Raw genomic sequence first — 27,329 nt, 5'->3', positions numbered from 1 at the left:
TTGCGCTAGTCTTCTTAATGCTAATTAGAAAAGTTTTGTAAGTAGCGCTTAGCTCAACTCTGGCCAAGTTGATTGATGGAAATTATGCATAAGTCAACAAAATAAATGGCAAGCAAATATGAAGTAGGCAGCTGCAACAATTTTAAATTGCCTTGAGTGGAGTTGCTTTAACTGGATTGTAGATATGCCTTGACCTATTCCTGTGCATACAGAGTTTCCCATTTGCGAGTCGGATGCGAACACAATCTTTGGTTGTTTTACTAGTTTTCAGCAAACTATCCACTTAACATTTTCACTTGCTGCAATTTCCATTGTGCAATTGGGATATGTGTGGGAATACATGTTGTCTGTGTGTGTGAACTTTGTCCTGCCCTGCAGACATTTTCTTATTCCAACTGCCCTCTGTCTCTCTCTCTCTCTCTGTCCCTCTCGCTCTCTAATATTAACATAATATAACCCTCAACGAGGGCCTCGAGCTAGAGCGCAATAAAAGTAAATACAATGAAACTAAACACTGTCCACGTCGCGTCGTCCGTCCGTCCACGATAACTGTATAACTGCGCGAAATTCCACAGCTTGTGTGTTCATAAAAGGGGCATAAACGTTTTTATGGCTTTTGGTCCTACGTTTATTTGAGTATGTATGCATTTATATTATATATGTATATACTTACATAAACAAAAAATGTTTATCTAAATTAGAGCAGTGGGAAATGTTCAGAAATTATTGTGCATTATACAAGCTTAAAATTGTGTACAAAATATGCATATTTCATTCGGGGGCAGTGCAAAAAATATTTCAAGTTATTTAAAGATCATATATGTTTTATATATAGTATTTTATTCATGTTCCTGAACAAGTACCGGAAATTTCTAAGCATTTTCTATATTTAAGATTAAATTATTTATTTAAAGATAGCCAGCAGTTAAAAATGGATGATGTTTGTTTACAGATTCTAGTTTATTTTCAATCTTAGTTTTCTTTCAAGCATCATTTACTTTAATTTTGTTGTTTGTTAATTAATTATTAATTATTAATTTAGTTATGATTTTTAAAAAATATAATAAAATTATATTAGGTAAAGTATATAACTTTGGCAATGACATTAATCAATTAATTATTATAGAAAAATACAAATCTAGCATTAATTGATATGAAGATAAATAACTGAATAAAAAATAAGCCTAAGAATGCTCGTTCAGTTTCCAGGATATTTTGTAGTCAGTCTGTTTACTCTGGCCTGCTTGTAGATGTATTTTTATAGATATATGTAAGACAGTTGCACTCGTGGGTGTTCTCATATCCAATTCTTGTATGTATTTCGTTTGGAAAAGCAGAGCTTAACTTCAGTCTTTTATCTAACTGAAAACTTCGCCTAAACGATAACGCACGACAGTTCCGTCAAATGCAGGACAAAGCCACAAAAAGTTGAATACAAACTTTTGCATATGGAAGCCACTCTGTGATGATGTCAATATGACTAAATGCAAGAAAATAAAGTTGCTTAAAATATGAGCTATGTATGTATATATATGAATATGATTTATATATAATGAAGTAAATATGAGTAGAAATATAATAAATATAAAATGTATAGATAACATAAATATAATATAATAATATAAATATAACACTAATAAAATTATTACTACTGTCTATGTTTAATAAATTCTTTTCAATGAAATGCAATTGATAATCAAATTATTCAAACAGGAATTGCTAAACTATTTCACGAAATTCAAGTTGAACATGAAGATCAGGCGCGTGCCAGAAAATTTTTTCGGGGGGCTTTTCAGCAAATATTAAATACACATATTCGTACTTAATAATATAATGGATGACCTTTATTTCAAATTTTTTTTCTACAAAAGAATGTCTATTTTCCGACTTGTTTTCGCCATTTCGTTCAAAATATCCTCTGGAGTGACTTCAATCTTTCCAAATTTTCGACTATTTCGGGGGGAGTTTGAACCCCCGAAACCCCCCCCCTGTATACGCGCCTGATGAATATACATTTCTCCGATTGTTTATCTGAAACAAATGCATAATTTGCTATCTGTGCTCGAGTTAAATGTTTATGTACGGCCAACAAATTGCTTTAAATTTGTTGGTCAAGTGCATTTAGTCGAGCCGAGCAACTAAAATAAACCTGCCACTACTGCTGCTCCTTCTTCTCCTGCTGCTGCTTCTCCTCCTGCGAAACTTTACAACTGAAACTTCTGCGTTTTATTTAGTTTGTGGTTGGTTGGCAAGTGTTGCAACCGGCTACCGAATTTATGTGCAACACTTGCAACCCTTGCCGCACTTGTTACACACTCACACACACACACACAAACGCACACATGAGACATGTGGAACGTGTGCGCGGAGTTGAAGACAAATCGTTTGCTTTTACAGTGCCACATCCCATGCTGCACAATCAAGACCTTTCACATAATTTATTGATCCTTTTGTGCCCAGGCAGGTGAATGCACTTCAATTTAATCAACGGCACGTGTTTGTGTTTACTATGTAATCAGAGAGACAGTAAAAAGCCAAAGTATTCGATAACTAAAATCGTTTGTAACTGACAATTTAGGAAAACTGTTAAAACAAAATCTAACTGAAATTTAGTAATAATCAAAAACAAGAATTTAATGATCGTTAAGAATTTTGTTGAGCCAAAATTGCCAGTAGATCTGTAATATAGCTATATATACAAATTATTTGTATTTTAATTTCTTGCAACATTTATTTTACTATCCTAACGTAGCTTATGGATAGGACAGATATACATTTCTGCCAAATTTGTATTCCATTTTTAGAAGCACTTAAAGTATCAGTAACATATTTACAAGTAAAGATCAAATTAATTAAGTTTCTAATAATTTTCCATGTGCGATTTTCAATTGAGCTCTTGGCCAAACTAATGCATTCTGTTCGCTGACTTCGTTAACTATCCGCGCCACGCAGCTCATCTTAGCCACGTCTGTTCACGAGGCTGGCAGAGCTCTAAATCTTGAAAACCTATTACATGAAATGCATTAGGCTGCATAAATATCTGCTGACTGTAACATAATTCAGAGCTTGGCCAAAGACATTAGTGGCACGCACGACAGCAGACAGAGTGAGAGCGAGAGAGAGGGAAAGAAAGAGAGAGAGGGAAAGAGAGAGAGAGAAGGAAAGAGATTCATTCGAGTCCTTGGGAACTATGGCTGATTTTGTGCTGCTATCTTTTTGCTGGCAAAATCTTCGACACTTGGTGCTTTGTTGCGAAATGCGCTTGGCTTTCAGTTTAGGCCCTAAATTCACACTCACACATACACACATATATGCACACGCACATAGGAAATGTAGCTGGCTTCTTGGCACAGCTCAAAGTTTACATAGTGACTGCAACTGATACGTGTGTGTGTGTGCATGTGGGTGTGTGTGTGTGTGTATATGAGTAAGTAATGTGAATTCCGGCTTTAACTCTGCAGTGAGAAACGAAAGTTTGTCGATTGTCAGAATTTAAAATATATATTTATTTATAGTATATTTAAACATATATGTTTTTACAAACTTAACAATAATCGCAACCTATAACAATCAGGAGAACTAATATACATATATATTTATATAAATTGTTATTGGTTTTTACACTTTATTCACATTGAGCTCAATTAGTAGTCACATTAAGAAATTAGATGAATGCCTCTTATTCCAGGACACCGACATCAACATCTGTGCAGATCTGATCGCCGCTCACTTTGGCCGCTTTGGAGGCATTAGGGATGCTCGTCAAAACGTTACCGGAGGCCCCCACGGGGAGGAAGTGAGTCGACTTGAGACGCCTGAACAATAAGGATCGCGCTGGGAATACCCTGTAGAAGCAGTCAGCAGCTGTGCCCTATGAGGTACGCCTCCTTGGCCTCCATGCGATGTTATTGCGTTATATTACTTTAGTTATTAAATTTTATTTAATTTAGGTCATACATTAGCTTCTCAGCATTGTTTGGTTCCTCGCAATCGAATGATGCCATCATAAGCTCTGGAAAAACAAAAAATAATTACTTTTTAAATACATTAAAATATATAATATGGATGTATTCAGATAGATATTAATTAGTATTTGATTGGGATTAAACATTATAGGACTTTGTTATTAGAATAGAATTGAATTGCTAGAATTGGATTTGAATTATAAAAAAGAATTATATTTTACGATTCTGATATTATTTAATCCTTGACTTGCATTAAAAATTACAATGAAATAAAATTCAAATTTTTTTCAGGCAATTAATTATTATTATTATCATTAATTATAAACTATAAATTAAATTATTTTTATTTTTTTTTTTTATGAAAAAATTATTTTTATTTTTTTTATACCCTGAACCCATTTTCAATGGGAAATCAGGGTATAATGGTTTTGTTGAAATGTATGTAACAGGGAGAAGGAGGCGTGGCAGACCCCACAAAGTATATATATTCTTGATCAGGGTGACGAGCTGAGTTGATTTGGCCCTGTCCGTCTGTCTGTCCGTCTGTCCGTCTGTCCGTCTGTCCGTATGTATGAACGCGTCGATTTCAGAAGATATAAGTGCTAGAGACTTCAAATTTTTTTTAAAATGTCCGTAATTACAGCGCGCATATCAAGTTTATCATTAAAAATCGATAACTCATCTCGATCTTTTTTTATCGATAAAAAACCTTATCGAAACCCAGTTATAAAATTATATCTTCTACACCTTTATAGCTAGAGTCTCCAAATTTTTAATGTATGCTTATATGCAATTTATACAATTTCGGTTTTTGTTAAAATTTACCCCCCACCTCTAAATTCACCCCCTCACCCTCACTTTTGTAAAAAGCGTATTTCAAATACTAGAGACTTGTGCTTTGGCAATTACATGCATATTCATGTTATAATCATAATCTAAAAGTTTCATGAAGATCGTACGTCCATAAAAAAAGTTATTAAACAATTAAGTTCTCATAGTAAGCGCACACTGCAGCCCATGCGTGTTTATGCGTGGTTGCTTGTATGTGTATGTGTGTGTGTATGTGTGTGTGTGTATGCGTTTGTGTCTGTATGCGTGTGTGTGTGTATGTGTGTCTGTATGCGTGTGTGTGTATGTATACCTGTGTGTGCGTACGTGCGTGTGTGTGTGTGTGTGTTTCTTGTGTAAGCTGAAAGTCGCGAAAAAGTAGTGAAATATCTATTGCTCCAAGGGTTCAGGGGATCTCGTAGTCGAGCAGTCTCGACTAGAGCTTTCTTACTTGTTTTTATCATTCTTTGACTATGTGAAAATAATAATAGATTCAGAAGGGATTCAGGTTGTGTTATGTGAGCACCTTTTGCCGCAAACTACCTGAAAGTGACTTGCAGGTATTTTAGTCCACTCACTCAATAAGTTATTCTATACAGAGCTACAGACATTCTAGTCGCACATAGAATATCTATAGCTCACAATATAAGGTATCTATAGATATGCATTAGTAAGGCTTTCAACCAGTAAGCTCAAACTGTTTCTCGTCAAGTGCATTGCAGGGTATACAAAGTAATTTCATATACACTTCAGAGCTTGTCTAATCGTCGCAAATATATGTATTTAGTTTTAGTAAACGGCCAACAAGCGCCGCTTGACCCGAGCGGACTGTGGGACGCCCCATGCCTTGTTGACTTGCGGTCAAGTGTTTTAGGGCAGTGGCCAAAGAAACCGGGCTTGTAACATTTTAATAGAAAAACAAAAGAACGGCAAGAAAAAACGTGGTTTAATAAAGTTACAACAGACTGGCAACGGGCCAAAAAATATATATATATAAACAAAAAAAAAAATGGATGAAAGATTGAAAGATATGTGCCTCGAGTGCGTTGAGTGTGTGTGAAAGTGTGTGTGTATGTGTGTGTGTGCTGAGTGTTATGCGGCAAAATGTAGCAGCCATGTCCAATTCACACCATGAGACCATTAAAATTCTAGAATGATGCAAAGCGCCTGCTTGTTGGTCAGCGTTGGTCAACAGATGTGTTTTTGACTTGCCACAGAATGCCAGAGTCGCCCGACCGACCGACCGCCCGCCCACCTTTCTCCTCTCCCTCGACCCACTCCCCTTTAGCCACCATAACTCTATACGATTTGAGCCCGCATTTTTAGTATGCTACAGCACAATACGCACATGCTACGACAATACAAAAAAAAATAAGGTGGGTGAGAGGGCGAGAGAGAGCGCAAGAGAGTGCGAGAGCGAGAGAAAAAAAGGGTTGCCCTTGTTTGTGAAAGGATTAAAGCGTTGGTTATGCTATCTACTACTTTTTCCTTGTTCAGTTTTAATAGAGTCGTGTGGGTAAATATTTGTGCACCTCCTTCGTGCGTTGAGGATTTTGTGAAGCGTTTTGTATTGTAGCTCTGGTTTTTCTATGTATGTGTGTGTGTGTGTGTGTGCTCTTCACGAATATTTTGAGTGTTGGGCCTAACAAGCGGCTCTCCGAATGGTCAACAGCAAGTCGAACAAAAAAACGTAACAAAATTTTTTTAATGTTCAGGTTTTTTTTCCCCATATTTTTGGCACTAGCTTCTCTTAGCTGGCTGTAGGAAATTCTACAGCCTGATTGCACTATGGACTTAAATGAAACTACTTTTGATTAAGAATTGTCCCAATAAACTTGGCTACTGATTGGCTAGCCAATGAAAGCACTGGCGATGGCAATTGATTGCGAAGCTGATTTTCTGTTGAATTTGGAAGATATACAGCTGCATAACTAAAATGTGTTAATTTTTGATTGCTTGCAAATGAGTGAAGAATGCAATTATTTTGCCAGCTGCTGCCTTTCATTTATTTTGCATTTAAATTAAGCTTAGCCATTCTAATATCTATGTAGGATTGCTCTTAAATGACTTGACGTACGCTAGGCTCAATTCGTCAGATTCTAGTTAAAGCTTATCATAAATAACAGATTAATGAGTGGCTCATAGACATCACACACACATGGAGACAAAGACAAATAAACAAAATCTTCTCCAAATAAGGGGGTTTGGCTTGTAATTAATTAATGCAAATGTGTTGTTATAATATAATACTGATGTACAGATTTCACACACCCTACAGTTGACATAAATGTATGATGCAGAAATATACATGCATACATACACATGTATATATATATTATATTCAGTATTCATATACATATATACGCCATCTACATTTTCATTTTATATGATTTTTAATATTTTTTTCTGGTGTACAAAATAATTGCTAAATGGCTCAAGTAATAGAGGATATAATTTTTTCAATATTTCATATTCAGTATATTCTGTTGTACTTCTAAAAATATCAAGCATGCGTCTTGGTAAACTATCGAAATATATATATGTATAATACAGTAAAATCCGGTTAAAACGACTCCGTTTATAGCGTTCGTATGATTATGGGGATGCAACTTCTGGCTATTGCGTCTTCAGGGTATAACGACGGTCCCTTGAACGTCGTTTTAAATGGATTCTACTCTACATATATGAAATATAATAAATATCCACATACAGATAGACGGTAGGTACATATACCTTTACATATACATATACATTGAGATATATATATATATTCATATGCAGCCTTACATATAACATACATACATATTCATATATACATGCATATCTACATCATCTTCACACATATAACACCATTTATACCTCGCTCTATGCTAGGCTGTCTAATGACATAGCCTAAACACCTACTCACACACGCACACACACACACCTTCTCCTCTATGGAACTGTATAAATTAGTTGAATTTAACTAGAATCTAGTTTTCTGCTCTGTTCAGTTCTCCTTTTGCGGTGAGTGAGAAGGCAATTTGCTGTTGGTCTGTGGCTTTTGTATGCTGCATGAATAATGTCCTTCATATTTGGCCAACAATTGATTGGGATGATTGTAATGTAAGCTCAGTGTGCCTGACCTTACCGAGCGAGTGTTAAATGGCTTCTGGCATGACATTTTATGTGTGCTCATAAAATTGTCATACAAATTGCCATTAAATTTTGAGCATTTAACAAGGCCAACACCGACACACGCCTAAACACACACACACACACACACACACACACACACATATGTATATGTATATTCTTGTTGAGCATTTCATAAGTGCAGTTACAATACTTGAATATTTCAATTTGAAATTCCTTGGCGCTGTTAAAGCAAATACACATTATTCATTTCTCTCGCTCGGCAAACGTTTTGCTGATTCATTTTGCTCCGCTTTGGTATTTGCTAAATTCATTTAGTTTTCACAGACCTTCAGCTCGCATGGGCTGCTGTCCCTGGATAACCTTAAGGCAGCCAAAGGCTGCTTGACATTAAGCAATGTAGGTGTCTGCATGTGTGTGTGTGTGTGTCAGCAGGATATGTGCCGGCACGTCCGATGTTAACACCCTTCAGACTGACAGTTGCTACAACAGACAGGCTTACAGCCAGCATGCCGTGGGTCTGACCAAAAGAAAGCCTCTAGATTGCTTTCATGTGGCAGCTGAAGATATTTCCATTTTTTTTTATATATATTTTTTTTTTTTGGGCCCAATGATGTACAATCATGCTCGCATATCTTTAAATTGTGGCACAAATATATATATATATATATATTTTTTTTTTTTTGAGGACAGTAATTAAATTTGCTGGCACACATAAAGTTTTCGTTGAAGGCAATTTATTGTAAAACAAAATCATATTGTGCTCTATGCAATTTCTTATCAGAACTTTGGATTTTTATTTATGGCCTTAGATGCTTGGGAAAATCCAATGAAAATATGCATTACAAAAAGCTTACATGTGCACATGGTCAAAACATTATAACTTCAATTGAAATTTCTAGCAGCTGCATATACTGCAGTTGCTTGGTAAAATGTGGCTGAATTTATAAATAAACAGCAAAAGCTGTATATAATTCTCCACTCAGCTGCTGCTCGGATTATCTGTGTGTGTATGGGTGTAAGCTTTGTGGAATAAAAGTGGCAAAAACTACAGGTAATCCGCTTAAATCACAGTCAAAGCTGAAAAAAGTTGAAGAAGCGCTACTGTAAATAATACATTATCAAATGAAAACTGTGAATAAAATTTCGTTTTTATAGCCATGTTGGTCTTTTATATTGAATGAAAATATTGTTATAGAAAATTCTGCATTTATTCGAATGTATTTTCGAAACATTTTTGATTAAAATTAAACTCACTCAAGAACTACTTCAAAAGGCTTATCTACAATTAATTGAATGCACTTTTTCATAATAGATCGTTTTCTACTCAGTTGAGTTAGTGGCTTATTGCATTGAAAAGGGCATAAAATAATTTTTTTTTTTAATCTAAAAAATTAAGGAAGCAAAGAGATGTTAATAAAGCATCGTAAAATGCCCGCAGCTTAGCGGTTTTCTCGCTGCCTGCACCTGGTCGGCTACCTGCAGCCACTTTCGGCTTGTCAATAATGCCAAGGAAAAGCCTTGAAGCTAAAATGCATTTTCCAAACTCCAAAGCAGCCCAAATTACTTAGATAACAACGAAAATGACTTGACTGCAAAAATATTTATTTATAGCGAGCAGCAGCAGCAGCAGCAGTAGCAGCAGGAGTAGCAGGAGTTGTATTTTGAAGGAAAAAGTGTGCTCTAAACGTGACAGCAAAGTTTTTAAGACGCCTTTTGCATTTCACGTCGTTGACGTTGACTTCAAGTATTTGGCGTAACTTTCAAGTTAGAGGACACTTTTGGATTTTGTGGCTCAAACGAAACCGATTTAGAAGTTCCCCTGTTAGCTGGACCATGACAAAAACCCAACTAGCGCAGAATAAATGACTTGGCCAGGGACAAAAACAGATGGTTGGCGTCAAGACAAAGGACGGATTTCAAAGATAATTTCTTATATCAAAAGACAATATAAATATATATAATATTACGAGGTGGGCTTTATTTTGCTCGCCAAACTAAAGAGGGGAATGAGAGGATTACGCTACGCTATGATTGCGCAGATAAGACATTGAAGAAAAACCAGCAAAATCACAAAAGAAAATTGTTCTTTTTTTTTTAGAGTAAACTTGGTAGAGAGAGTAGCAGGGATTAATAACTTCGTAAATAACCTTTGTATTTACAATATTCCTAACTAACTATCGACAGCCTCATCGATAAATGTCTGTCTATTGATAGTTAACCATAGTGCTGTTCTCTCTAATCTCTTATTGCTCTACCACAGTATATTTTTATTAGATTTTGCGTCATTATGGGCACATAAAAACTAGATAGATTTAAAGAAAGTTCTGCTTATGAATCATTATTTGATTTAGATTTTTATTTATTTTTTTTCCTTTTTTCATATTTATAATAAATAATAATATTCTTAAATAATAATACAATACACAATATATAATCTTACATGGAGTAAAGCACTGTCTGCAGTGCATTCTGGTTCACCACTAACGCTATAGATGTTTTCATAAATTCATTCTAACAAAAAAAAAAAAAAAAAAACAAATATAAAAAAGCATTTATTTATTTTTAATTTCGTGCCACCTCAAAGCATTTGCTTGAAAGAAGCCCTGCCATAATAGCTTATGAATACTTTAGTACTTTACTCATTTTTCTTCTTCTTATCATTTGAGGCACATTGCTCGACTGTTTTGGTAAAGTTTTATATCTTTGCATGAGCTGAAAGAAGTTTGTAAATTGCATTTACCTCACATTAAGCTCAACATCAGGCGTTTTTTAATAAACTTTTGGGCGACATGTTAAGTCTCAGTTGCAGCTGATGCTTCACAATTTGAAGAAAATGAGAGAGTAAGAGAGTGAGCAAGAGAGAGTGAAGAAATCATAAGAAAAAATCCAAGCTGAGCCACAACTTTTCATTCTTTTGCTTGTCGTTGGCAGGATGCGTTTTTGCAACGAAGACACTTTTTTTCTGTTTTCGTTTTTTTTTTTTTTAATTTGAATTTTTTTTTATTTTGTGAACGACTTTGTTGTTTGTCGCCTGTGGCAAAAGCCTTCAAAGTATCTTACGCTTCTTGGGTTTATAATGAGTTCGGTCTATATGGACCTTTCATTTCAGCACTATGCGTCTATTTCTTCTTTTATTTTCTCTCTCACTTTTGATGTCGCCCTGCAACGACCTGTTTGTGTTCGTGTTTGTGTGTGTGTAAGTGGGTGTCTGTGTGTGTGCACAAGCCGTGAAAAATATCTTAACGTGCTGGGCATGCTGACAGCTCAAAGAAGGATTTAAAAACTTTTTTTTTTTCTTGTGCCTCGGTTGCAGTGCACGTGGTGCCAGTGCAGTAGTTGTTGTTGTTTTTGTTGTTGTCACTTATTCGCATGTCCAGCTGCGTGCGCTCAAAGGACCTGTAAGGCATTCCAAGTGTTTACATATTGTGCACGAGGCTTAAAGCGCAAGGAAGACATTAATTGATATCTTTATCATGTACTAATTTATTAATTTCCCGTTGCAGCATTTAAATCACATATATTTTTTTTTATCAAGCACATAAATTCATAAGCTGCTTAGCAAAGGAAATATTTTAGAATTTTCCTTGAAAATTTGTTTGCAGCTTAACGAGGCGAAAATGAATTTTCGTTAAAAAAAAAAGGAAGGATGAAGAAATAAATGTGCGAGGCAAGCGCTGCGCGTTAAGAGAGCGCAAAGTTGTTATGAATAACGCAACCCTTTTGTGGCCATAAAGTTTATTTCTCGCATTTTATTGCGGCTATTCATACAAATTAATTAGCAACAAATTGCTGTGCCACTGGTCCTGAGGGATAACAAATTATTGCCTTAGATTTCAAAATGGTTTTGCCGCAACTCTGCAAAAGCTTAAAGAGTGCGAAAATGCGTTTCACCCCTTGCCAGGCATTAATTATAATAGTTTTTACTTGCTACTTACACTAAGTAGCTGAAAGAAATGAATTTACGAATGCAAGTGAAATTAGAGATGTGTTGGATTGAGAATTTTAATGAGTCGTGACACGAGTGGGAGGCAAAGTTGGAGGAAGTCAAATAGAATAGAATCTCGAATTGCAAATGTGTGGCATATAACTTCAAATACTTCCAATTAGAGCAGCGACTTCATTTGGCAGTCATATTGAATATCATCTCTAATTGGAAATGTGTAATATATAATTTGATGTGTGTTCCAATTAGCTATTCTACTGAGCAGAGCTAATATGAAATGACCTGATACTGTGAAATTAATAGCAGTTTCCCAACTGGAGTTTGCAACCTGCTGCAGTAGTATTAGTGTGAGACTGAGAGTTTGCATAGTGTTACTTTAAATATAAATGAGCTGGTTTGTGTCTTAGCTACACGTAGCCTATTTCAGTCTCGTACCCGCTCACTCCCTCTGTGATATAAAGAGAGAACAAGAGACAAACATAGCTGTTGCCCTCTCACTATCACTCAATAATGAGTCTTACTGAACGTAATAAAGTCTGTTGCTGAGTGAGAGCGGGATGGCTATCAGGCGATTAGAAAATATCATTCGGCAAAAGCCAATCATGAAAAAAACTCACACCAAAAAATTCGTGTATATGGCTCAAATGTAAATAAATTAAATTCATATGAGAAGTGAACAAATATATAAATTTTTTTTATATAAATGTTAAATAATCCTATCCTTTATATAGGTCTTGTCTCTATATAATAAAATAACAAAACGCTTATAAAAGTACTTAAATTTCTACTAATTACAAATTAAGTTTTTACCTATTAGTATTATTTTTATGTATACAATTATTTAAGTCGTGTTCGTAATTTCATATAATTTTGAATTTATCACGTGCGAGCATTGGTCTTTCTCTCTCGTTTACATTTTAATTGCCCCGTTTGTGGAATTACGCGCAATGTGCACTGGGCCAGCTGCACTGCATTTAGTTTTACATTTAAAAACGTAAGTAGCACACACACACTTGGTCACACTCACACACAGATGTACTCTGCTACTCACTCTCCACGCACATATGCTCATTCATGGAGGCACTTTTCCGGGCCACTTGAAGTCATTGCCAGTTGGCCGAGGTGCACTTAAAGTTTCCACCAAGCAAACAAAAACAAGCTAAAATGTCGACTTGAGCCCGTGGAAAATGTGAAAAAAGCGATAAAGTACGTGGAAAGTGCAGAGAATAAAATGTGCAAAAATAAGTAAATGAGAAAAAAAAGCGAGGGGAAAATGTTGCCTAGTGCTAGGTTTGATTTACAATATTACTTACCCGCTTCGCTAAGTTTCGTAGTTCGCTGCATATGGGTGCAGAAGTGCTCGTACTCGCCGCTAGATGGCGCCTGTGTCGGTTTCATTGCCTGCATGTGCTTGGTAAAGGCGCCCACAATGGCCGCCATTCGATCGAAGGCAATCACATTGATGTGGCCATTCGGTAAGCTGAAAAAGAGTGAGAGAGAGGGGAATATCACATTTGCTACTATAGTATGCAAAACTGTTAGCAATCTATGTGATGAGTGCCAGAGGGAGAGGGACAGATGTGGGGGGCATATGCATATGTATAATGGGTGCCACGGCCGATAAAATATTCCAAAGCTGCAATTTAATGCATATTTCACTCGTCTATGCAAAGTGCTATTAAAATCAGCGACTGCTCGGTAATTGCGGGTTTGATTAGCGTTTCCATCAGCCGATTTATGTGCACACATCAATTGCTTTCAAATGCTGCTCTGTGAATAGTTGAGCAGACGATTTGAGATACGAGCTTAAGCTCGGGCGGGCATATTAAATTGAGGCATCTATGAAATGTGTAGGGACTAGAGATTTTAGTAATGGCCTTTAATTGGGTAACTGGGCATGACATTGTTCAGAATTGGGAATCTGCAGAGAATTAGCATGCGCAGATGTAAAGGTGCTTGAAAGGCGTTTGAATGAGGTTTCAAGGGGGCTTGAAATGGGTTCATACTCAAGTTTTTCGGAATCTAAATATTGTTTCAAGAATATATAAACTTTTCATAATCAACCTAAATTGCTGTTTTATAGCATCGATTTTTTTCTTGTTTACAAATTTTAATTTATTTATAGACTTTGTCAGTTTTCACCCCACCTGTTATATTATTTTTAGCAACATTAATTTAGAATTTTTAATGCCTTGTCTCGCACATGGCGTATGACAATGTATTTTGCATTCATTTTTAATGCTTGTATAACAATGAATAATTAAAATGCGCAGAGGATATGTGTATACTCGATTTCAGCCGTGTCATTTGCACTTGCGAATGTTTCAAATAATTATTGTTTATCTTGCATGAGTCTGTGGTTAATTAAATAAAACAGAAACACGCCCGCTGCTCACACAGAATTCATCAAAATTCGTGCAGCCAACATGGCGTATGCGCAATGCTAATCATGTAAAAAGAATGTATTTATTTATTGTCATATTCCTGATAGACTTTTTCAATAAAACGTGACAGGTAAAGTGAATGGCTTTAAATAAAATAAAAATAACAATAAAATGCGGGATCAGAAACTCACCATTGTAAACAATTTTCCCGTTCGGCCAGCGCCAATTTAACAATATCCGCAAACACTGGAATAACAACCCAATCATTGGGCTTGCCACAAATAGTTGGGGCTGCTGCTGTTGTTGTTGGTGTTGGTGTTGGTGTGACTGTGGCTGCCTCTACATTGCTGCTGCTGCTGCTGCTGCCAGCCGTGGGCACCTCTAGCGACGCCTTCTCCAATGACGCTGGCATTGCATTGAAACCGGAAATGCCTGTTATGCCAACTGGCTGCCCACTGGCACTTGTCGATGGCTGCTCAACCAAATCTTCCAGAGCAGCGGATGACGAGGAGATGGAGGGGTTTATAGTTGTTGTTGTTGTTGTTGTCGGTGCTGCTGCTACTTCCACTGCTGCCGATGATGTTGCTGATGAGTTTTTCGCTATCGATGATGATGATGTTGATGATGCGGCCCTAGGCTGCTTATCAGTCTTTAGACTTTGCTGCTGCTCATTTAGAACGATTGCCTGCTTCTGCCATAAATGCCCGTGTCCTTCGGCATGCCGTTGCATGCAATCCAATTGTTGACATGTCACTTGCAATTTGCTCCACTGTAATAAAATGGAAATACGTACATAAATGAACAGACTTTCTGCGCTCTCTCCCTCTCTATATATGTGAACATGTGTGTGTGTGTGTGTGTATATGTGGTGCTTCATCCAAATGGAAAATATCTTTAATTCGTTTTATTTGCGTTATTCGTGCCTTGTTTCGGGGCGCTGTAAAAGTTTATGGTTTTGTTTTTGTGTGCCGCGCTTTATGTCTGTAATTTGCGCTTAAGCTTTCTATCGCATTTTATGGTGCGACATTTGGCTTTAGATAAGATTTTAATTTGGATATTCTTAAATGGGACAATAATTACAACAAATCTAAACTTTAACTCCAGACACACACACACACACACACACACACACATGTGAACACATAAATAAATCATTCCATTTATATTCTTTGTATTTTTGCAAGACTTTAATATACGACTTAAAGTTGCGGAATAATTTTTATGCTCTATGCTGACATATTTATGGTTATCGCTATTCTGCATTCCTAGTCATAAACATTTCACTGGCCTGCAGAAAATATGTACAAATAAAATGAAAATAATGCCATACAATGCCACGCCGTTGCACAAGTTATTCCATAGGTCTCTGAATTTATGCAATTCGGTTTAATTTTTTGCCATCCATTTTTTCGTGCATCCTTTGTGCATTGTGCAATTTACTCTTTTCACGCAGACAAACTAAAGCAAGAAAAAAAAAGTATGTAAAAATAAGGAAATGAGTGGAAGTTAAATGAAAAGAATTCTCAACCTGAATTGTGTAATGAATACAATGAAAATGGCATTTAAAGTATCTAACGCTGAGGCAAGTGAATGGCCCGAAATTATTATTATTTATTTTTGTTAAGGGGCCTCAGAGTTACGACGAATCCATTAACTAATTACAAAAAATTGTTATGAAAACTGGCTTCATTTAGCGAACGCCCGGCCGCAATTGAAGCATTTGCGGGCGACATGCCAAGTAAATAGGAAAATAAAATACAAAATGGCTAGAGAAATATGTAATTTTGATAAAAATTGTGCCAAAGCAGCGTGGGCGAATGCTCGATGTGGTTACGTGGGCGTGGTCTAAAATTTATTCTTTTCATATTTATTTGACTGTTTGGCTTTTGGGTTTGGGCAGGCACAAGAAAAGCAAATGGAAATTTAAATGGTTTGATTAAAGTTTTTTATTCCGTACTTTTCGGAAAGTCAAGGTGTGGCCCGAATGGATTTTATTTATTTCAAGTTGGGAAGTTATTAATAACATTATGTTGTGCGAGAGTTGTATAGAAAGAATATTGCATTTTGAATTACCGTGGGCTAGGCATGCTTGGCATATCATTTTCGATATTTTATTATATTTTAGCAATTAAATTCTCTTCCTTGTGCCAACAAGTTTGCCAATGCCCAATATATTTTCACAGCTTTTGCTTGGAGGTGTGCCACAGTCATTTTATTCCTTTGTCCTCGCCTTTGTTACCTTAACTGAAAGTCTCACGAAAGAACGGAGCTGCGCTACGATTCAGCAGAGCAAGACTTAATCTAAGGAGCTGTTGAAAAAGCTCACAAGAAAAGATTTTTTTAAATATATGGAAGATGGGAACAAAGTTGGAGCAAGCTAATAATATCTGATGAGGATTACGAGGTTAATTATATAATGATGTCATATATATATATAAAATAATAATAATAATTCTTGAAAAATACAGAAATCTCCCAATCATTGGAGCACAGCTCGTAAAAGAGATACTAGAAATTTCTGCCTAACAAATTCTAGTCTCAGCTAAACATCTCACAGTAAAAAGTCCACAACCATATAAAATTATTTAATGGCTACCCGTCCGCACTTACCGTTATTTTAAGTCTCGCTATGGCAGGTGATTCGAGTGACTCCAAGATGGCCGTGGCGCTGTTGTAATTGCCCACGAGCAGACAGTACTGAGCAACGCCGCTCCATAGCTCAACCGTTCGGCTGCGGTCCTCAATTCCGGTGCACTGCAAATCAAGCTGTTAGATGTTGTTTGTTTGCCTGGGATAGTTTGGGAAGCTCGGACTGGACTTGGACTGGATGGCAGCACAATGGCAACTCGGTCTGAGACCACGTGACTTCACTAAAACTTTAACGAGTCACTTACACGGCCAACTGACAAACTGTCGATGGCCAAGTTACGAGTGGCATAAATTATATGCCAGCCTCGACCTGCTCAGCTATGCACACAGAGGCGGCGCATCGAGGCATCCATCAGGGGGCACGTATGTGTGTAGCTGTGCATATTTGACAGCGCATGGGATTTTAATTCAATCCACAGGGTCGACGGTAGCTACCCAAACACCCTCCACATTCGTTACGAATATGTTAACTTGGGCGCGTGACAAGCAGCAGCGGGACATGGCTATAAGCTGTATACCTCACCTGCAGTATCTCGTTGCAGACAAACAGGCGCAGACGTGCCGACCAGTCCAGATACGTTTCCAGATTACAGGTCTTCTTCGGGTCCTGGACACCTGGCGGTCCGCTCGATGAGATAGGTTGGTCCCATTTTTTCTGTGCATAAGCGATTTGCTGTGTTAATGAGGCTAGTTATGGAAGGTGTGTGTGTGTGGGATTATGCTAATGTGAGTATTCTAGGAGAGTGAGTTAAGCTAGTTAGCTTTGGGAATTAGAGTGCTTGGGGGTTTGTTAGTATGAGGTATAATTTGTATCATTTTTTTAAAATATTATTTAATATTATATCTGCATGAATGACAATATGACTGATTGATTAACTGATTAATTGATTGATTGAAATGCTAAGTAATTGACTAATTGATTAACTGATAGATATAACTGATTGATGGACTGATTGGCTGATATATCAGTTGACTGATGTACTAGTTGATTGACTGATTGATAGATTATTTGACTGATGTCCTACTTAGCTGACTGATAAGTCAGTTGATTGATTGACTGGTTGGCTGATTGATCAGTTTAATGATCTAGTTGGCTGACTGATTGATTGAAACACAAAACACTCGACTGATTGATTGACTGATAAATAAGATCAATTGACTGATGTATTAGTTGAATGACTGATTGAATGGTGGACTAATTGATTGATCGACTGATTGGGTGATGGATCAGTTGACTGATTGATTAATTGATTGAAATGCTGATTGATGATGATTGGCGGATTGATTGTCTGATGTACTTGTTGGATGACTGATTGATTAACCTATAGATGAGTTGTCTGATGTACTAGCTAGCAAACGATTGATTGACTGATAGTCTAGTTGGTTGATGTATAACTTATTGATGGTATCTTACCTGCTTATCCAACAGCACCATGCTGCTGCACTGCACAAACTCCTCTGGGCCAATGTGCTTGGCCAGCTTCTTTTCCAGTCGGCACAATATTTGTGCATATTGAGTGGCTGTGGGGCAGTTGATTGGTGCAACGACCTGCAGTAAAGTTGAGTTTAAATAAACTATATGTAAGTATATGCTCGTATATCAAGTCGACTCAAACTCACCTTGTCACTGCTGGTCTGGCAGGCACGCAGATCGGCTTCGTGCTGCTCTAAATCAGTCAAACGTTGAAGTAAGGCACTTAGTACTTGGGAGACTATGGCTTCTAAATGTGAATTGGAACATCTACAAACAAACGTAGTGAATGTAACCCATTAGGAGGCTGCTCCACACTCAGACAAACAAATCCTGCTCACCTAGCAACGATATGTTTTACATGATTCATCATGCGCTCGTCACGATAATCGTATGGGAACTTCTGCGTCCACTCGGCCAACAGGGCGACCAATGTCTCCAAACACTTGCCCTCGGCCACCGAGGCCAGCAGTTTGCCGAGCAGCTCGTGAGGCCGCATGAACAGACGTGACGACAATAAAAATGAGAACAGAAATTCCTGCAAAAGATAAACACGAGTGCGATATTAGTGTAGCTCAAATAGGGCGACCCACTGAGCCACCACAATTGAGCTGAGGGAGCAAAGTATTCCATTAGCTTCATCTGTTGGTTATCGCCCCGTCTGTGTGCTGTGGCTTTGCTGCCTTTTCCTAGGGCTGTGCGCTCGCAATTTCCTTGCAATGAGCCAATTATTTTTTACTCTTGCTGCTAGTGATTCATTTCCTCTCCACATTCTTGTGGAAGTCCTACTCTTACCTCTTTCGGTCTCTCATTCTAGTTTTTCTACTTCTCTCTTTCTCTCTGTCTCTCTCATCCTGCCAGTTTATTGAATTATTTCCTTATCTTTCTTGGACTACTTTACGGGTTTGAGCACTATCTGCTCTTTGTTTTCAGTTTTCAGCTTCTGTCAAACAAATTAGCTTTGCGCTGAACTTTAAGTTTGGGTTGCAGCCTTTGCTTTAAGGCATTATAATTATAAGCATTTTAAAATGGTAATCAAATTAAATATGAGAAGTTTGGGTAGTTTGCTTTTGTCAGAGATTGTATGGGAGCTGCAGAAGCAGTCACGCTCGTATTTATTAAGGTTAGGGTAAAGGTAATAAAACGTTAAAGCTTCGTTACATAATTTCGATTTCGATTGTATTTTACTGTATAGTAGAACTACGTAGATTTCAAGCCAATCCCGCAGGTATTTTCTTCTACTGCCTTAGCATTAAGAGATGTTTTTCATTTATTTTCAAAACAATAATAGAAGAAAATAGGAAAGAAAATAAAAATAAAATAAAATAAATTTAAAAATATCGTAAATAAGTTAAATAAAAAATTCTCATAAACAAATAAAAATAAATATTTATAAGACATAAAATTACAAAAATTAATAAAAAAATAATAATAGTAATAAAAAATAGTAAATAAGTTAAATAAAAAAATATATCAAAATTAATAAATTATAAAAAGTCTCACAAACAAATAAAAATAAATATTTATATCATATATATTTACAAAAATGATTAATAAATTATAAATTTTTAAAGCATATATCTAAATTTAAAACAATTTGTTAGCCCCGCATGCTGTAGGAGCTTAATAATTAAATTATACCATAAATTTATTTAAAATCGTCATAATGCTTACCTTATCTAAGTCCATGACATTTTTGGGATTGAGCACCTCGGGGAATGATTCAAGAGGGCCGGAAACAATTTTACCATTTATATACATGATGCCGCCGGCACCCAAAACAGAGCTCTGCAAGCCGAACAATGGGAAGCAAACAGAAATCAGCGTGAAAGTCATGAAATCAATAATTTGTTTTTAATTAACTACCTCAAAGTTGATATCACATTGGCTGCGCTTGTGCGTATTTTTGGGCACATCATACTGAACGGGGTCATCCTTTGCTGCGAGCTGCAAATCAGAATCACAAACACAATTGCATTCACATTCACAATCAATTCAAACTCATTTCAAATCAGTTTTGATTGGCACCTTGAACTGCTGCAGTCCCAGCTCCAAATCGTGTGCACTCAGTTGCTCGGCGCTGTGGCGACGCCGCAGTCGCATGCCCTCGTTGGTGAAGCCCAGCTCGAGGCCCAGCTGTGCGGCCTCTGCATTCGCGCTGCTGGCATTGAGCAGAAAAATGCCCACATCTGGCTGAGCTGTGGCATCGTCCAGGACGTTGTCGTGGCCACAGCAGCCGTCGTCGGCGCTCGTCTCGCTGTCGGAGCTGCTCTCTGGGCAGCGGCTGGTGCGTCGTCTGCTCCGATGTCGATGGCGATGTCGCCGGCATTTGTCCTTGTCTCGATCCCGCGATCCACGCGACTTTTGCAGCACGGCTTGCTTGCAACGCGCGCCGCAGACAATGGCCGATATCTTATTGGCATAAAAGTACATCGCCATGTGTCACGTTCTTGGTGCCGCCCGTAGCACGGTCATGTGTGTTTGCTGTGGGACTGCCTTTGGCTTTGGCTCCGTGCAATTGGGTTCGGCCGATGCGTGAATTTAATGCACAAGCACGCCCAGCACACCAGGCAGCCTGTCGCTGCTGCGAATTTCAAATTCAGGCAATCCTATCTTACGCTGCACGTAGCTAAATTCAGTCAGGTGCGTGCGCAATCACATGTCATTGGCGTCGAGCTGAGTTTTTCCTTTCAGGCATCTCTGCACTTTCTGAAAGCAACGAAAATATCAGACAAGCAGTTTATGACTCGCTGACGCGGCAACAAGTCAGCGTTGGGGTCAATCGAGCAACATCACTCATACGCCGCATAGCCTATAAAAATAGAAGAGAGACAGAGAGAGAGAGAGAGAGGGAGGGAGAGAGAGAGAGAGAAACTCTGTGAGCACTGAGTAAATCACATCCGTTAGGCTCGGACTATTATCCCTTTGGGGCCACTTGGCACTCATCAAGCCACAGATTTCTCTCTCTGTGTGTGTGTGTGTGCGTGGGCCATCAATAAGGGCGTTGCCCTTGAGGGTGGACAGCCTTTCAATTCAATGTTTCTCTATCAACTTGGCTCGATGCAAATCATTGAATCTCTGCCGCTACCGAGGCGAAAAAAGGGATTTTGGGGAATAGATACTTTTACTTTAATATTAACTCTAATTCAACTTTAGTAACCGATTTGGGAAATTTATTTATTTATTTATTTTTTTTTTTTTGGCAATAAATAGATGTCTACACCAAAACTTAATTTAAATATAATTATCAGTTGTCATTGTCACATACAATAAAAATATATTATCAAATTAATGCAGGAATGGGTTTTTTTTTTTTTTTTCATTTCACCTATTTAAATTTGTAAACCTAAATATTATATTTATTTAAAATTTAATTATTGATTTATTAATTCTTGTAAATCAGTTGCCATTTCTATAAAATAAGTTCATTAACAATTGTGTGCTGCATGTGAGAAACGCTTCAAAAAACTTTCACCTGCAGCCATAAAAACTCAGCAGCGCGAAAAAGTCAGATGACATAATATATATTCATTTGATATTCGATATGCTGTGGCATGAGTGTATTCATGAAAAAAAAAAACTGCGCACAGAAAACTGAACACGTGCGACTGGCAGTACATATTTATTTATGACTTAATGGAAACGTGTGTGTGTATATGACTTCTTTTTGTTTTTTTTGTCCACCTGCTCACCTGCCCACCTGCCCACCTGCTCGCCTGCTTATGCAAATGAGATTGGATGGTTGGATGGCGAAAAAAATCAAATACATCTGTTTATTCTCAAGTAGCTGAAGAAGTTGGCACTGGAACAGTAATGCGACTTGACAGCTCAAGTATGACATACAATCAGCGATAAATTAGAAACCAGCTCAGCTGATAGCAGAGCTCTCAGCTAAGCAGGAGCTATTTATTTTGTTTATCAAAGAACAGCCACCGCATGTGAACAGCTCTGACAGCAGACACGAAAAGGGTAGGCCTAAATATGCTGGCATATTATCGAAAAGAGGGCAAACAGTTGTTGCATGGCCCTATCTTTATGTACATCTACAACTATATATGTATGTGTAAACGTATATAGATTCATATATTTACATATTGTGTTGCCTACATTTCGGGGCTGGACATTGCGATGCTCAGGCGAGCACATAACTCATGATATGATATGTGCCATAAGCTTGGATACGTTTCGCTGGGCACGCTGCCAAAACTTTCCCCTTTTTTTAACAAACGAAAAAATCAGTAGTTGAAGAAGAGGAAGATTGGCAATAAAATAAATCTTCTGACAGAAACTTATTAAAATTCCAATCATGCTTACGGCGAACAGCGAGCTCAACATGTCGAGCGCTGAAAATAAAATAAATAAATATGTATACACATACAGACATATTTATTTGTATGTATGTATGTATGTATGAAGAGGGGCCTGTCGCCTGGCATGTTTTCAATTTGAATATTGACAACGCACTTGTCCGGCATTAAGGCAGCTAATCCCGAACTCAACTCATTTCAATATTTTCTCGATTGGTCGCACAGCGCTAAAAAAAAAGGAAAATGAAATTGGCTGGGCATCTTTTCTGCCAACGCCTCCAACATTGTCAAAAACATGGGATAAAATCAATCAATTACATATGTATGCATACACTATATATATATAGATATATATGCATATAAATATATATTTATACGACAGCACTTGTCCAGCTCGCATCGTAATAGCGTAAATTATTGTGAGGCAATAGGCGTGTCATAGGAATTGAGAATTGAGAATCTGAATTGCTGTGAAGTTTTTTTTTTTTATGAATATAATACTTATATAAACTTAAGTATTTTTATGGGAATAATTATACCCTGAACCCATTGAAAATGGGAAATCAGGGTATAATGGTTTTGTTATATTTATATTTTCTTTTTAAATATATATGAAATTAAATTTTATAGCAACGCCCTGAAAATTAAGATTGGATTATTGGCTATAATAAATGCTAAGTGAAAATAGTTTATGATGGCAATTGGAACTATTCCCAACTATTTCAACAATGGCATATTTTATAATTAAAGTGAGAGAATAAGCAACAAAGTGCCAATTATAGCTCATACAATTCTGAGATTCAGATTCAAAACTCAAACACCTAAAACATTTCTTTCTTAACCACTTGCATGACATTTTGTTTGCCTGTTTAATATCTACCACATAGGTTGTGAATAATTTTACGAATAAAAGTTATACTCAAAGCTAAAGCTAAAACTATAAGCTGAGCTCTCTGCTTATCTTCTCCAATATTCATTATAGTTGCGTTATTTACATAATTACTGCAGAATTTTTTGTTTAGTTTCACTTTGCTGTGAAAGCTTTATTAAACTTCCGATAATAAGGCAAACAGCTGTTTTTATTATAGCATGTCGAAAAGTAAACGTAATCAAAGCAAAATGTTTGCTTAAATTAAAATAATGTTATTGCAAATCTCATTAAGTGCAATGAATTTTCGGCTAACATTAAGTTTTATTAAAAAATTAATATTCAAATTTAATTTTGTTTTCGCTTCAGTGCTTTTTTTTGTTTTTTTTCAATGAATATCACATCATTTACAATTTATTTTGCTTTAAGTAAATATTTTTATTAAAACATATATAATGATAAAATGATTTCACTCAAAATTTTGTTATTTATTAAAATATTTTTTTTTTTCCAAAAATTATATACTTTTTACTTTAATTATATACCATACTTGTTTTTCTGAATTCCAAATTTTGTTTGCTAAGTAAATAATTTAATTAAAATTAAAATAGAATACACTTGAAAATAATTTAAATTCCCTACAAAATTAAAAAAAAAAAAAAAAAAAAACAAGAAAGCAAAATGTTCATTGCAAATTCACCAAAATGTTATGCAAAGCAGAATTTTAAAAGAATTTGTCGAACTTGTGTCAAGCTTGAGCGAAATATCATGATGGGTGGCAAGAACGGCAGCAGCTGCTGTAAATTTGTCGAATCTATTAGCATAAAAAGCAAAGCTCAAGATAAAATCAAACTTATGCTGACGATGTTGTCAACAAGGCGAACAACAAGCCAACTGCGAGCTGCTGTAAACAAATGATAATAACAACAAATTGCGTGGTTTTTCTTTCCAGCAAGAAAAACTTTTTAGCAAAAAAACAAAAAACAAAAAACAAAAAATAGATAAAAGTCTCTTCTTTTAGCTTGCAGCATGCAGTTGCTGAACGATGTGTGCGATGTTTCTTTTTGTTTCTGTCATTCGTTTCATTAGTTGTTTCAAAGAATCGCATCGGCTCTTGGGCTCCAGTTAACTTCTGACCCTGTTGAGGCTCTCGTTGTTGTTACGCAATGTGTTTACAGTTGGGCAACATATTTTCTTTATGCTCATATATTTCAAGAAAGGTTTCCCGTTTTGTTTCTTTTTCTAGTTTTTGTTTTTCTTCCGCTCAGTCAATTATCTGTATTTGCGACGCGGCACGTTTTGTCTTGGCTCGATATGATTTTATTTCACTTTCTCACTTATTGTCGAATTTCTGTTTTTCATGTTTTCCCACTGCTTTCTCGTTTCTTTTCAACTCAGTTTTCTTGTATTCTTTTCACCAGATGCAGCTGATAAGAGACACATGAAGAGTCGTTGGCTGCGTTGATGCGTTTGACAATTAAATAAATTATTTCGTCGCCCTTGTTCGTAGCTCAAGATTTAATTTGTTCTGTTTCTCGGTTGTTTGTCCAAGTCCTTGACAATCATCATTTGCATTAGATTTAATTAGCATTCTTTATATTATTCCGTTGTCTTGGCCACTCGAGGGTGCCAAATGAGTGCTAATAAAAGTTAAAAACTTCCAGAAGTTTCATTGACTCGGTCTCCTCCTGACGCTATTTAAGCGCTCTTAATGATGCTCGCCCTTTAAAGTGCTCGCGAATTGCGAATTGCGAATTGCGAATTGCACCTTTTACAGTTTGTCCCTGACACATTTCTAGATGCGGCTGCTGCCGTTTGGGCCTGGCCTACAACATTTTATTAGGAAAGTAAAGCGAGAACATTGCTGTCGGGCGTTGCTGACTGCAGAATATTCATTCACTGACCAAGCGCTGCCAAATCCATTTTCCATTTTATCACACCCTTAATGGGTAAAATCCTGTTACTATACTAATACACAAGTATATATTCCGTTTCTAGCTCTAATAGCGACGAAATTGTTTGCAGCCAACAAAATGGACATTGAAAAACCCAATATACTCATTTAAATTTCATGAGTGAGTATAGAAACACAGAAAAAGTTGTCGCAACTTTTTTTTAACGGCCAAAGGAAAATGAAAATTTTTTCGTTGAATTATGGCAGTCGCTAAAAATGTAAAAAGACATGCAGAAAAAGTCTGATTGAATAAGTGTTTCAAGGGTCAAAATTTAATTGAGTTTGAGCTGAAATTAATTTTTATTGGCTTATAAAATTATATTAAAAATAAATTAATATTAAATAAAAATAATATATTATAATATATAAAATAATTTATAAATAAATATATATATTTTATGCCCTTCTCTCACTTTTTAATTGAATTTAAAATTAATTGCCATTCCCGTTGAAAGTAAACATTAAATTAAACTGCAAACTAAATTTCAGTGGAATTATATGTGAAAATATTATATAAACTATTCTTTATTTATAAATTTATGTATTATTATTATTATAAATTGCTTTTTATATGGAAAGTGCTAAAAATTTCCACTCAATTTTTACTGAACCTCACCAGCTTCAATGCCCATACTTTTTACATCGAAAATCTATATTAGTCTAGCCCTTATGACTAAATAAATAATCAAATCTGCCTCATTTATGCAGAAGCACAGACCCAAAGCTTTTTTGGGACACACCCGAAATTTCTTTGAATGAACGCCTGCTTAAAGATTCAATAGACTTTAATCGAAGCGTGATATAATCTTTTTATGTATATATATTTATTTTTTATTTTTCGCACATAATCTGTGTGGCCAGCATGCGCCATATGCGGCGTATGCGTGTTTTTCTCTGCCGAGTCTACGGGTTAATCGCATGTTGCATACTTACAGGCGCAATCGGTTGGAAAGAGCATTTCTCTTTACTTTTTTTTTTTTTTTTTACAAATTGACGTTTATTGTGTCAATCGACTCTTGATTGCAGCTGCCAGCTGTTGTTAATATTCATAACGGGCACTGCTTTAAGAATCCGGCAACTCTTTATTATTGTACTTGAAAACCTTGGATTATTATAAATTATTAACTTTACATTATTTAACTTTTATTTTGTTGTATATTTTTCTAAGATTTCTTTCACTGATTTAGATTATTATTTAATAATTTTATTCCATAATTATCTGTAATCATTTAATACGTGTGTATGTGTGGGAGAGTGCCAAGTCTTATCGTATCGCTGTGCATATGCTTTAAATTCTTATTGAATTTATTCATTCTAGAGGCAGAAACGCTGCTGTAAACCCGCCAATTCGAACCGCACACTTTGAAAACCGACAACGAACTAAAAGTGGCAAATGTATTGTTGCAGCTTATGTAGTTGAAGTGCTTGGGCGATGGCCTAACAGCGTTGCTGCATGCAGCCATAGTGGGAAATTTCGCTGGAGGAAAGTCTGAGCGAGAGCTACGAACACGTTGCCAACGAACATTTCGTCTAGAACATGTTGCACAACTTGTTGGAGCGCATATATTTAGTGCCTGATTTTGATGGCCGAATGATGGGTAAGACTAGTATGCCCTCGTCTTAGATCCTAACTCTTACGTGGGTAAGTAAACTCTGGCAGGAGTCTAGCTTTTAAGCAGTTTATGTAACTGATATCTTTGTTTACGCAGCTGCCTTGCCAAGTGTCATTCATGGTATTTGTTCTCTTAGCCAACTGTCTCGACTTGTTTATAGCCCACGCAAGCTGCCAGCATTAATATTTTTCTACTAAGGTTTCTTCAAA

At 36.5% G+C, this 27,329-nt stretch overlaps 1 protein-coding gene across 1 annotated transcript; it reads right to left on the bottom strand.

Moving 5' to 3' along the window:
- Nucleotides 1–3,482: 3,482 nt before the first annotated feature.
- On the bottom strand, nt 3,483–26,895 carry LOC6577786. The gene is made up of 12 exons (XM_002003687.4): nt 26,441–26,895; nt 20,407–21,087; nt 20,245–20,325; nt 20,053–20,166; nt 18,720–18,916; nt 18,528–18,648; nt 18,322–18,456; nt 17,431–17,562; nt 16,869–17,012; nt 14,450–15,027; nt 13,188–13,354; nt 3,483–4,012 (listed from the first exon to the last, which is right to left on the bottom strand). Exons 2-12 carry the CDS (start codon nt 20,815–20,817, stop codon nt 3,942–3,944), a joined length of 2,151 nt encoding a protein of 716 aa, XP_002003723.3. The 5' UTR covers nt 20,818–21,087; nt 26,441–26,895; the 3' UTR covers nt 3,483–3,941.
- Between the last annotated feature and the right edge of the window lie 434 nt (nt 26,896–27,329).

The sequence above is a fragment of the Drosophila mojavensis genome, unplaced genomic scaffold, assembly GCF_018153725.1.
Source record: "Drosophila mojavensis isolate 15081-1352.22 unplaced genomic scaffold, ASM1815372v1 contig_49, whole genome shotgun sequence".
Classification (NCBI taxonomy): domain Eukaryota; kingdom Metazoa; phylum Arthropoda; class Insecta; order Diptera; family Drosophilidae; genus Drosophila; species Drosophila mojavensis.
This window is presented reverse-complemented; position numbering and strand designations above follow the sequence as displayed.

What these genes read in the sequence shown, in the direction of transcription:
- LOC6577786 (XM_002003687.4), bottom strand. Translation starts at nt 20,817, where the DNA reads ATGGCGATGTACTTTTATGCCAATAAGATATCGGCCATTGTCTGCGGC. An exon ending in AATGTGATATCAACTTTGAG is followed by an intron (nt 20,167 to 20,244) that starts GTAGTTAATTAA and finishes TTCGGCTTGCAG; the next exon opens with AGCTCTGTTTTGGGTGCCGG. An exon ending in TAGCGAGACTTAAAATAACG is followed by an intron (nt 15,028 to 16,868) that starts GTAAGTGCGGAC and finishes ATTTTATTACAG; the next exon opens with TGGAGCAAATTGCAAGTGAC.